The sequence below is a fragment of the Amblyomma maculatum genome, chromosome 1, assembly GCF_055883805.1.
Source record: "Amblyomma maculatum isolate TAMU_Amacu chromosome 1, ASM5588380v1, whole genome shotgun sequence".
Classification (NCBI taxonomy): domain Eukaryota; kingdom Metazoa; phylum Arthropoda; class Arachnida; order Ixodida; family Ixodidae; genus Amblyomma; species Amblyomma maculatum.
In genome coordinates, this window is record NC_139344.1 from 73,909,870 (window position 1) to 73,922,707 (window position 12,838).

Here is a 12,838-nt window from a genome sequence, read left to right on the forward strand (position 1 = left end):
ATATATTTAAGCAGTACGGGAAAGTTCACGCTGTGAGCGTTCAAGCGCGAGTTTTTTTTTTTTTTTTTTTTTTTTTTTGCATTTGATATTTCGAACCATATTGCCGATTACTAAATTATATATAAAAAAAAACGGGGCGTACTATTAAAGTTAGCAGCTTTTAATTTCACACGTGATAGGCGATCCCTAAAATGAAAAGAGAAAAAATTGATTAATAATTTTAATTAATTACTAGTCTAATCAGCAACATCTACGTCTACGTTATATTGGCTTTGCTGCAAAACCCACCTGCATAAATAACACGGACGCATTCCGGTTTTTATTAAAACACAATTTTGCAATTTATTAAAAAAAATTCCATGGTATATAGAAGCGCACTTATAGGTTGTATTTACGCCCCACAAAGAATGCCCTACTCGCAAAGAAGCGCCCTGCATGAAATGTCTTGCTCTGAGAGGGGCGGTATAATGACGGTTTCGTTTATCACGCTAAGGTGCCTCCTCACACTCGAATAACTACCGCCATTTCGAAATGCGTACCTCCTTCTTCCTTCAAGCGTCATTGTTTTATCAGCCGCCTACCCAACGATTTACATTTGCGTAACGTAGGCTCAGCAGGAAAGATAAGCTGCCATCCTGGATGCGTCCTCAACCGCAGCAGCTGCCTTTCTGGTCACAGTACGAAACAACTGATGCTACCCGTTCGGGGTGCTGGCTGAATGCCTGCATAACTAGTAGACTCAGTGAGGAAAGTGAAAGAGTGGGCCAGTCCACGACATGCATACGCCCGAGCAATGCAGAAACTTCCTCATTTTTTTCAGGCTTGGTACTGCATAAGTGAGTGCAAGATAGCGGACATAGTAATTTCCTTTTTTTCTTTATGACGGGGGCAGTGTCCTTGCCTATAGGCTTTTACGTTCAGGTTTCCGACTTATTAGCCGTCCCCGGGAAAACTGTTCTCTTGCAACAATTTGTTGTACCGTAAAGCGCCATTCTTTAACACCAGCTTGCTAGTACAGTCCAAAGTTACCAGTCTTCACCCGCTTTCTGGCGCCTTCTAAATTCGTAAAGCTTGCGCGTACACAGACCTCTGTTATAGCAAAAGTTTAACGGATTAGTCTGAGAAGAGACATGCACGGTAGGACTGATCGCTTAAGGGCAGAAGTCAACGGCGCACGTTGTCCCTCCCTTAAACGTCCGCGACAAAACGCGTCCAGAGCGAGGTATATGGCAGTTACAGTGCCGCTAAGCCTTGATCCTAAAGTACTGAAAAAATAAATGTCGCACTATTTATATTGTTCTAGAGATAACTGACTAAGACACGCCACAGAACCTAAGTTGTATACGAACTCCGGCTCTCGTCAAATGCAGTGGTGTCTCTATGCCATGCTTATCGTTTTACATCGATATACTCAATTAAGTTTTAAGTAACAGGTTTAAAATTTTTAAGATTGAATTTTTCAAATTTTCTTAACGCTGCGCGGGTGTCTTCTGAAACGACGGTAATTTGGCGCCCTGTCTAGTTACCCCGCTCGCTTTTTGAAGAATCTGCCGGTCCAATCACTATTTCAACCGGCTGCCACTAGAACAGGGACAGGACGTCCCATTGTTTAATGACACGATTCTTAACACATTTTGTCATTAAACAATGGGAACACGTGGAAGTGACCATTACCCAGTCCTTATATGAGCTGGCAAATGGCGCCAAAGAAATCCCTTATAAAATCTACAGACCGGAATGCATACAACGACACTGCAAGCAGATGAATTGCTGCGGCAACCCGAAACGAGGAACTGATATCGACAATGGCCTGAGAGGAAGCACGTGAATCACAGCCAAAAGCGATAGTTTACCCTCAAATGATGATACATTTCAAAGGCTGTGCGCTATTCGCAAGCGAGTTGAAAGGAATGCTTTGCACAAAAAAAAAAAAAAAAAAAAAAAAAAAAAGCTTCGTGCCTGCCGACGGGCACAACGTCACATTCGACGCTACCTGGATAAGCTTAGTCGGCAGAGATGGCGTGAATTTTGTTCTACGCTGGATGTGCGCCAATCAGTAGTCAAAATATGGCGCATTGTTTGCGGTATGCGGTAGCCCCTCCAACAGCTTCACCCTTTCACAGCACCATCTCTGCATGAACGCTTCTCAGAAGAATACTGCAGCCTACTGTCAGCGGGGTCAGGGCCTTCCGCACACTCGTAGATGGTCTGTCAGGCATCCCCAGGCGGCAGTGCCAGCGATAGACCTACCTTTCACAACTGAATAGCTATCGACAGCTATCGCGGAATTAAACAGACGGACGTCTCCGGGTCATGACGAAGTGACCTATGACGCAATCGCAAAGCTACCTAATAATTCCCGTCTTCGATTCCTGGAATATTACAATTCTTCCTACAAGTCTGGTGAGATCCTCACGGAATGGAAGTTGGCGAAAATTGTGCCCATTTTGAAACCTTCTAATCACCCAACAAGTTACGCATCCTTCCGACCCATCGCCCTACTGAGCTGTTAGGTAAGCTTATGGAGCGAATGATCTGCAAACGCGTCACCTGCTACCTCGAGAGCCGAAATGAGTATTCTCAAGAAATGAACCGGTTTCGCCTAAATAGGTCTGCGACTGATAATGTCATCGCACTTGTCTCATCACTTGAAGAATACCTTCACGTTGGGTACATCCCGATAGCCGTTTTCCTTGACATCAAGGCCGCTTCTGACTCATCATGCAATTCACGCAGCCTTGGCTAGCCTTGGCCTCGGAGGAAAGCTTTACAACTGGATGGGACACTATTTACAAGAGCGGCTAATTTTTATGAGAACTCCAAAGGGTCCAACTCTCTTTCACGCAGTGTAGAGGGACGTACCTTAAGGAGCTGCGTTCAGCCCTCTCCTGTTAAATACTTCCCTTATACATATAACAAGAAACCTTCCGCGAGGAGTACGCATAACAATTTTTGCAGATGATATCTGCATATGGAGTGCATCACGTTCGCGTTATATTACGCAGCAACGTATTCAGGGAGCGTTACTGCGCATCTCAATGTACCTGGCGCCCCGGGGTCTTCGCCTCTCTTCAGAAAAAGAGTGTTGCTATGGCTTTCTCAACAAAAGAAATTACTCGATACCCGCTTCTTCTGGGTAGGCGGTCACTACAGTATGTACGATCACAGCGATTCCTAGGTTATGAATGACGGCAGCCTTTTTTGGGCCCCTCAAATAAAAAAAGAACAAGAAAAAAAAAAAAAACCCTCCGCGAGAGGATCACTGCAACATCGCAGGTTTTCAGATTCATGGCGGGAAAACGATGGGGCAGCAGCTGTCGGTCAATGGTTCTGCTTGAAAACGTCCACGATGAAGGATCGTTACGTTACTATTTACCGGCGCTTCAAAGATTATCTCCGACAAGCAAGAAGACTCTCGAAGGCGCGCGGAACAACTGCTTGCGGATATGCCTTGGACTCCCAAAAGGATTGTCTGCATCAGGAACACTTGCAGAAGCAGTATGTCTCCCGCTAGATATAATTGCCGCTCAAAAAACTATGCGTATCCATCTCCGACATGTCCTCCGGGGGAGAAGCACTTCTTACATCGTGGCCAACATCTCACTGCAACTCTGGCTTTGGTCAAGCTGTACAAGTTATGCCCCTCCCTCAGCCACGAAATCTACTACCTCTTACCTTTACCCCACGGACACTATCATCTCTAAAGGTGAACACGTCTGCTCCTGGCGTGGATGCGAAGAATCGCATGCCACAGGCACCACTTCTGCCAGCCGTTCTCGCCTACTTAGCCAAGGAAGATACGCAGTACACGGACATATTCACCGATGGTTCAACTACTCAAGACACGTCTTCATGTGGCCTTTATGTGCTGTCAACAAACCATGTCCTGTGTTACAGCGTAAGACATCATATACGACAGCTGAGCTCCATGGCATTTAAGAAGCTGCTTCTTATATCCTGCCCCAAACCCCCGGGTGATGGGTTTATCATCACTGATTCCAGAGCATCTCTGCAAATCCTGTATAACCTGCTGAAGAAAACCAGTCATCAACCTGTTTACCTTGACATTCGGGTATCTATCATTTGGCTATTGCCACCGGCCACTGCATAACATTTATGTGGATACCAGCTCACCATGGCATTAAAACCATTGAAAAAGCAGATGAAGCGGCTCGTAAAGGCCACCAACATCAGAGATACATTTGCCCTTCAAGAAATCTGATGCATCCCAACTGGCTAAAAAATTTGCGGTCGAAGCAAAGTATCGAATTGTAGCTTGGCGACTCATCACTACTAATTTCTTTACTAAGCTGACCAACATCTAAGATCAAGACTCCCTCAAGAAATTTCCACGCCAACTAGAAACTCTTTACCACCGACTTCGCCTGAACTGTGCTATACAAATGGCTTGCGATACCGTTTAGGTGAAATGAACAGTCCGCTTTGTGACAACTGCGGCTCGATTGAAACTGTGGAACATATCCTGCTTGAGTGTTTTGCGTACGCTGACGAGCGTGCGTACACCGAACATAGCATGGAGAAGCTCTCCCCAGTTCCTTTAACAATTGACACTGTTTTAGATCTCTTAGCCTACCCTAGACACAAGAGACTCGCAATTAACGTTTTATTTACGTATTTGAAAGACATTAGACTTCAAAACCCTAAATTAACCTCGCATGTTGCTCTCAGGCATTTTTCACGCAGTGAACATTATAAGCACATTTGTAGGATTATGCATTTGATAATTTCATTTCATGCCATTACTCCACGATGTACGTTACAATGCATTTATTGGACGCATTTTATGTCCCCCTTCATTTCTTTTATTATCCTCACCGATATTTTTCCATCTTTCCCTCCCCAGTTCCCCTTCCCACGCAGAGTAGCATGCCATCGAAATCTAATCGCCGACTAAATTCTCTGTTTTTCATTAAAGGATCTCCCTCTCTTGTTGACACAAAAGCGGAAACTTGCCCAAAATTAACATTTGCACAACACGCAGTTCAGTTCAGTCGTTCAGTCGTGTCCGACTCTTCGTGACCCTATGGACCATGTCACGCCACGCTTTCCGGTCTCTCACTATCTTCCTAACATCACATAACTTCATCTGCAGTGCCTCGAGGATGCCATCTAACCATCGCGTTCGCTGCCTACCCCTTCTCCGGCGACCCTCAACCTTTCCCAACATCAAATCTTTCTCCAGCGACTCCTCTCTCCTCATCAGATGACCAAAGTAGCTGAGCTTTAACTTTAGAATATGACCCGCCAATGAGCAGTCAGGGTTTATGGTCGACAATATCGACTGATTTGATTTTCAGGCAGTCCAAGGAACTTTCAAGAGTCTTCGACAGCACCACAATTCAAACGCGGCACAACATGCACTTAAGCATTAATTCTTTGAGCCAATGCGTCTACAAAGCCGTGTACGTGTTGACATTTGTGAATGGGTTAACGCTGCACCACCGAGATAGGCAGGTTTTACGATGGAACCTTGGCAACCACTGTTTTTTTTTTTTTTTTCTGCCGCGCCACACGGCACAAAACAAGTCCGCTATGCAGCTGTCCCGAATACCTGGTGACATGCAACCGCTAGCAATTTCCACCGAAGTTCCTTGCAAAATTGCTTTTCTTTTCAAACAAAATTTTGACAAATTCTGCTGGTGAATATTTTGGGCGTAGATTCTCAGCTACAAAGAATAACAGTAATATGCGCTGCAGGGCTAGTTGGTTCATGCTCGTAAACTTATATAAGCGCAATAGAGACGTCTGTTGCATCGTCTCTGTTGCGCTTATATAAGTTTGCGGAAAGAATACAGTGAAATAAACTGAAACTGATTAAATGGAAAAATGAAAGGAGCTGTAACGGGCTCCTTATTCTAACTTCAATGGTCTTTTTGTTCTCTAACATTTGAATTTTTCACTTATAATGTCTTTTTCCCGCGCCGCCCAATCTGTTGCTCTCTTTAGCTTTGGGCTTATACTCTGATAATACTATCTGCTTCGACATATGACAACGAGCGGAAAAAAGTATGGTTATATTTCATATTTTAGCTTTTAACATTATCTGAGGGTGTGTTCGAAAAGGGTGCTTGTTATAAAAAAGCTGAAACCGAAACACGAAGAAGGCACACACAAAAGATTCCTTCAATCTCATAGCCATTCGCACTGAATTCACTACCCTAGTGACAATTTTTGCACAACATCTGCTCATTCCAGACCCTACAGTTCTTCACTTTAACAGCCAAAAAGCTGACAAACAATGCAGAGCCTTTGTTTTACCCACATATCAAATTGAATAGGTAGGTTTACTGAAAGCAAACCGAAAATTTGAGCCTGCCTATATCGCCATGGCAGTTTTAAACGTACGCCTGCCTTCTAGCAACTTAACAGAGACTTTGATACCACACATCACGTTATATCCAGTCACAATTTAGAGGGATCCCTGAAACCACAATGCTCTGTTTTCTCACCTAATATGAAAAAAAAAAAGGCAATGTCCTAAGGCTATTTTTGCTTACCTTAGGAAAGGCGATCCGCATTGCATTCAATGTAGTCTCCACAAAGGAGCTCCCTTGGCCTATGCGCATATCCAGGTTGCAGTACTGTGCACGTACAGTTTCTTCCCCAAAGTTGTCATGCACGACCGTTTCCACACACTCGTCAAATGCGCCTAAGTCTGCCTTTGAAGCTTGCATCAGACCAGTGGGGTATTTGCCCATGGAATCGATCACTGGAATAGACGTGCAACAAAGATTTTATTAATCAAGCAGGCACATTAAATTATATTATATTATATTGTATTATAATAAATTATAATAACATATATTATATTATATTCTAACGACGAAATAGCAAAAGGGTGTTATTTACAATGCAGATGGAAGCGGAATAAGGTGAGGCCTACTAGCTCCAAAACACCACCGCTTCTTCCTTCTCTTCTGCCACACAATACCTCGTCTTCGTCAGTAGCGTTACATTTTTATATCAACCCGCCACGGTGGCGCAGTGGTCAAAATGCTCGACTACTGTCCTGGAGTACCCGGGTTCGTTCCTGACCGCCGACGGCTCCGTTTCGATGGGGGCGAAACGGTGTGGCGTCCATGTGCTGTGTGATGTTAGTGCACGTTAAAGAACCTCAGGTAGTCTAAATTTCCGGAGTCGTCCATTACGGCGTCTCTCATAACCTGAGTCACTTTGGGACGTTAGAACAAACAAAACCGGACGAAACATACCATATTGTATTATGTTATACTATATTATTATATTTTATGTTATATCATATTATATAAGTATAGAGCACGAAAAAAGCAAAAAGTAAATAAGCTAGTAAAAAGAAGGCACTAGATGAAATGAATAAAAAAAAAAAAAACGAGCGCTAACGCCTCCTACATTTCATCAAAAGTAACGAAAATGCATTGGCATTTGCTAGTTATTTTAGCAGTAACTTCTATTGCGCAAGACGACTGCAGTAACGAATGGAGCTACTTGCGCGATGCCGCACCAAGGCGTACACCGCGCTCTGCCAAGGTAGCGTTGGATGGCGGACATGCATAGCAGCAGGTTACCATGCATAGCAGCGTCATTATCATTGCTAATGACATTATTGTCATTATCACTAATTGCAGCGTCTTTGTCATCGCTACTACCATTCGCACGGTAGACAAGGAGAATTATGATGGCGTTTCACGATCCCGGGCGTGGGGCCATTGGCTAAAGCGCTCGGCCGGGGATCCAAAGGATGGAGGTTCGATTCCCGGTGGAGACCGGATTTTTACTCTGATGACGCCATCATAACGTCATTTGATTGACAGCTGTAGTGTGACCGAACGAACGAAGACCGACAGTATGAGCCACTAGAGGCTTTCGCCTTAAAAAGAGACGCAAAGGAATTGAAAAACTGCAGAGCAAACAGCTTACTGCCTCTTGCCTACAAGAGAATAGAAGTATAGCAGTTTCAGACTTTAGCGAATCGAGAGATCAGGCTGTATCTTATTGAAGCTGCTCAAGAATAGACCACATTCGTGCCAACAATGAAGCGACAAAGAAATGCGCAGAATATAACAAGCACCTCTCTGCATCCTTCATAACTGCTCGGTCGAAACCTCAGAAGTCGTCATGCAGTCATTGCGGAACCTGGGCGCAGATGGTTGCAAATTTGAAGGAATTGAAAAATATCCCTAACACGTGTACAGTAGGCCTAGGGCACCATTAAGAAAGTGATGATCTGCCAATCATTTAGTGTATCAGGCAAGACGACACAGTTTCTGCAGTATGCGTTTTCAGGATGTATTGATAAATCCGGATGGCGACGAGCTGGGGATTTTAGGAGCGGGTGGATTGGTAATTTCGAATTCGCTGATCACATTACCTTATTTAATAATTCGCGATACGAATTGCAAAGCAGGACGTAGAAAAGCAAAGCAGAACGAAGGCTTAAAGTTAGCAGAAATCGAAAGTCATGCTCAATTGTCTCGCAAGGGTATCCGGTTTCCGACAAAGTAGTGGATGTTGCCAGGGAAGCATAAGCTGGGGAATGTAGGAACCACTTGCCCGGAATACGAGAGTGAATTAACTACGAAATTAGGGCGGAGTGGATTGGACAGGAACTCCCGGATCACGAAAATAAGAATTCGCCAGTATCTTTCAAGAAGAAATGCAGAAGAGTTGTGTCTTGTCAGTAATCTTCTATGGCAGCGGAAACTTGGAGGCTAATGAAAAAAGCTTGAAGCCAATCTGACGATGAGAGTTACAGAATAGACGATAGATGTAAGGCTCGTGGACTGAAAGAGAGGAGAATGGGTCAAGAAAGGAATGCGAACTAATGATACCCTGACCGAAATCAAAGGAAGAGAATGGGCATAGGCAGCGCTTGCACTGCGAATGCAAAACAATGGCTGGTCCCTGAGGCCAGCAGCATACAATACTAGAGAATACAATACTGATCTGCTAGCCGTCCTGGTTAGCTCAGTCGATAAAGCGACTGCCCCGTAAAGGCGGTGGTGCCGGGTTTGATCCCCGGATCAGGACGAATTTTTCTTTAAGTACGAAGTTTCAGAGAAAGCTGTATAGCTTTCCTTTGTAGCCGTATGGCTGCGCTCGGGTGGATGGCAATGAGTAATTACTCCCTTGTTAGAAATCTACTCCACCTTGGGGATTTCCTCTAAATATTTGATCAACACTATTCCCACTTCGAGTTATAAATCAATTCGCTCTCGCCCTGTCATCTGATCTGCTAGCCGTCCTGGTTAGCTCCGTCGGTAAAAGCGACTGCCCCGGAAAGGCGGTGGTGCCGGGTTCGATCCCCGGATCAGGACGAATTCTTCTTTAACTACGAAGTTTCGGAGAAAGCTGTATAGCTTTCCTTTGTAGCCGTATGGCAGCGCTCGGGTGGATGCAATGAGTAATTACTCTCTTGTTAGAGGGTAAGTGTATCAAGAGATGTAAGAGAGTAACGTGGGCGGGTTATGTCAGAAAGCTTGCGGGAATAAAGTGAGCACAGTTGGCACAATACATGCCTCTTAGAGGCTATGGAAGAGGATTGTGTTCTGCACTAGACGTAATTATGCCGACGACGACTACGATGATGATGACGACAAAAGTGACGCAGAACGCCACCCTGATTTGAGCATATTATCACAACCAACAAAAAATATTATTTGTGTTAATTTAGCTGAAACTTGACGTCCATAAAAACTTCCCCTGCCTGAAGGTTGACTTAGAGAACGAGCATTCCGGACTGCAGCCTGTATGCGCCCTAAGAAGCTGCTTTGAAATCTACCGATTGATGCACAATTGCCACAGTCCAGAAGCTGTAAATTTGAAAACGTGTTAATGTAGCTATGAAAATAATCGGGAGGAATATTGCCATAAATTAACGTTTAATGGCTTTGACGCGATCCTGGTCTTGATTCTTTACAAACGTCCACATCTTCACCAAACTTGCAAGGCAGTTGGCATGCTGTATGTATTTTGAGTGCAATTACACACTATTTAAATATCCCAGGCTGATTTTTAGTGCGGAATTTCAACGCTCTCATAACACACAGTGCCTGTGTGTGCAGTGCAGTGCATAGCCCCTCAAGACCTTCAAATGCGTGCGTCTGTAGCAGGGTTAATATGCAAACTGTCGTATAAAGAAGCATTGAAATTCTTCGAAATTTTCCGCCGGCTTGTTCCGAAGCTCCGGCAAAAATTGCTTACGAATCAGTGTGAAGGGAGAGACGGAAATAGAATGGCGTTCTTCATCAACTTTAAACTTGCTTCACTTAATTGCATTTTCACTCCCTGCAGACGTGGCCAGCCTGATAAAATCAAGCGAAGCGCACTTGCACCGTTCGGCATTTACGAATCAAGTTTTGCATCTTTTATGCCTTCTATTAGTGGGATCAGGTTTGGGCAAGTTGTTGAGAAGGAACTACAGCGTCTGTCACTATAAACGGGAAACATAAAATCGAGCACGTGTAGCTGCGAGGTAATGAGGAGAGAACTAGGGACAGCACAGCTTTGAACAACGGAACTAGAATCTCGTCACGTCTCACAATACTAAATCCAGCTTTTACAGTGTGCGCTGCGCCTTTTAAGAGTCAAGAGGGGTTTCCCGCAACAACCGGTGTGGTTATGAGGCCAGATCGAAGTAAGTAATGAGGCACTCAAGTTACCCTAGAGAAGCGCAGCTTAACTTTATATAACGGAATTGGCATTGTATCCTGTCTTGCAGTACGAGAAACACCTTTCAGTGTGATCTGCATTTATTTAAGGGACAAGAGGGCCTCCTAGGGCAACCAAGGAGGTCATGAGATACGAGTGAAAGGAATGAGACATTGAAGTCACCCCAACCGGAGGGATAGAGAATGGAAGAGAGCCAGCCCTCAAGAAACATGTAGATGCGTCTCTTTTTCATGCCTGGCACGAACGAAAATTTTATGCAAACCCTCGCCGGTTGGAACTGCAAGTGACTACTTGCACCCATCGTCTACCTAGAAGTGAAGCTTGGAAATAATGGGTTGTGTTGATTTGCTTACTCTTCTATCACGCTTCACTAAAAAGTAGCTAGCAAGTGCTCCAAAAGAAGCATTTGCAGTAGCCAGAACGTAGCCAAGGAGCAAAACTGAAATTCACCGCCAGAAAGGGTCGTAAAATCGCCACCGACGGCAACTCTGCTCTTCCATATGTCCATAATGTTAATTTCCTCCTGCGTGCGCGCCTTTCGTCTCATTTGCTAATCATGTGGTCACTCTGAATGAACATTAAAGCGGTGTGAGCACCGTAGCATTAGGTAATCAGTCGGGTCCCTCCTGGTCTGCAGCATCTCAGGGCACCTGGCCACTTTTGAGTTGCACATATTGGGGAAGATGCGCTTTGGAGCAAGGGAATCTCTGCGCATGATAGGCGACGAGTGGTACTATTTTCTCAGAGCGGGAAATAGCGTAATTATTCGCTTATTACCAATGTAATCTTGTTTCTCACTTAATAATTGGGAGGGCTATATAATAAATACACCTGCTTTATTGAGTTTATTCAACCAATAATGTTTTTCGCAATTTAATTTTAAAATTAAATTATTCGTTTTGCAGCAATCCACAATTTTATTTTTCAATATACTGCACTGTTCTGTTTTATTTTACAGGATGACGCCGGAAATATCATTACTGGCAAAAAAAAATATTTCAAATTTTAACAACTTTTTCAATCAATGTTTACCATCGAAGGTCATTCTAATATTCCCTGATTATAGACATATGACCACAATGAAACTAACAGTTCAGGGTGCCATGTTATAAATAAAAAAAAACGTAAAATATCCCCTACATCTAGTACAGACGAAATTAACGCCATTATTCTTTAACTCTAACTTCAAGTAGCCGTTTGATCCGTTTGATCGGAAAATTAGCAAAATCATCCCCGTGTTTAAATCCGGTTACAAAAGCAATATCAACACCTGCCGACCCATATCGCTAAGTATTGCACGTAAGCTCCTAGATCGTATCACTGCATCTAACGTTGAGCAGCACCTTGAACAAAACGGCTTCTTTTATCCTAATAAACATGGTTTTAGGAAAGAACTGTCGTGCGATGCTCAACTTATAGAGATTATTCACGAAGTTTTATCTAATAAGAATGATAACCAACAGACATTCTATTTTGACTGATTTTTATAGGGGATATAACTGTGTAGTTCATTTCCGTTTAATTTCCAAGCTCTCCGCGTTAAACATCGACTCTTTAACATTATCGTGGATAAGAAATTTTTTGTCATTTCGCAAACAGTTCACCTGCGTAAATGATTGTTCGTCTTCCTTCTCTTAAGTACAGTCTGACGTTCCCCAGGGCAGTGCTTATTGGGTCCTTCTCTATTTGTAATATTCATGAATGAGCTACCTACAGACATTACCTCTACTATCCGTTTGTTTGCTGATGACTGTATTATCTACCGTAAGAGTTCTAAACCGACTGACCATATTGCTCTGCAGATATATCTGGGCCGTGTAACAAGATGGTGTACAAAATGGCTAACGATTGTTAAAAATGGAAACTAGTGACATTCAGCCCCAAGCTATCAAAGTCAACTTCCACTTATTCGCTCAATTATCAACAAGTCTCTGCGGCATCTTCCTAAAATATCTCGGCATTCACATAATAGATAATATTTTCTGCTCGAAACACAAATAAAATCACACCAAAAGCTCTGCGGAAATCCGGGAGACTTTTTTCACGTCCTCCTCACATGCCCTACCTTCTCACATCCCCCATCTCCAACCTTACTGGATTAATACTGGGAGACTCTCCTTGAGGCGCCTTCGTGCCGGCTTGCATATTTTACAATTCAGCACACAGATTT

At 43.7% G+C, this 12,838-nt stretch overlaps 1 protein-coding gene across 1 annotated transcript in view; it reads right to left on the reverse strand.

Annotated features, from left to right (window-relative positions):
• The window catches only part of LOC146202808 (nose resistant to fluoxetine protein 6-like), a 60,055-nt gene that overhangs the window by 30,703 nt on the left and 16,514 nt on the right, over nucleotides 1–12,838 (reverse strand). The window contains exon 2 of the mRNA XM_084602112.1: nucleotides 6,519–6,730. Coding sequence (XP_084458238.1) covers nucleotides 6,519–6,730 — 212 coding nt within the window. The remainder of the gene's footprint in view (nucleotides 1–6,518; nucleotides 6,731–12,838) is intronic.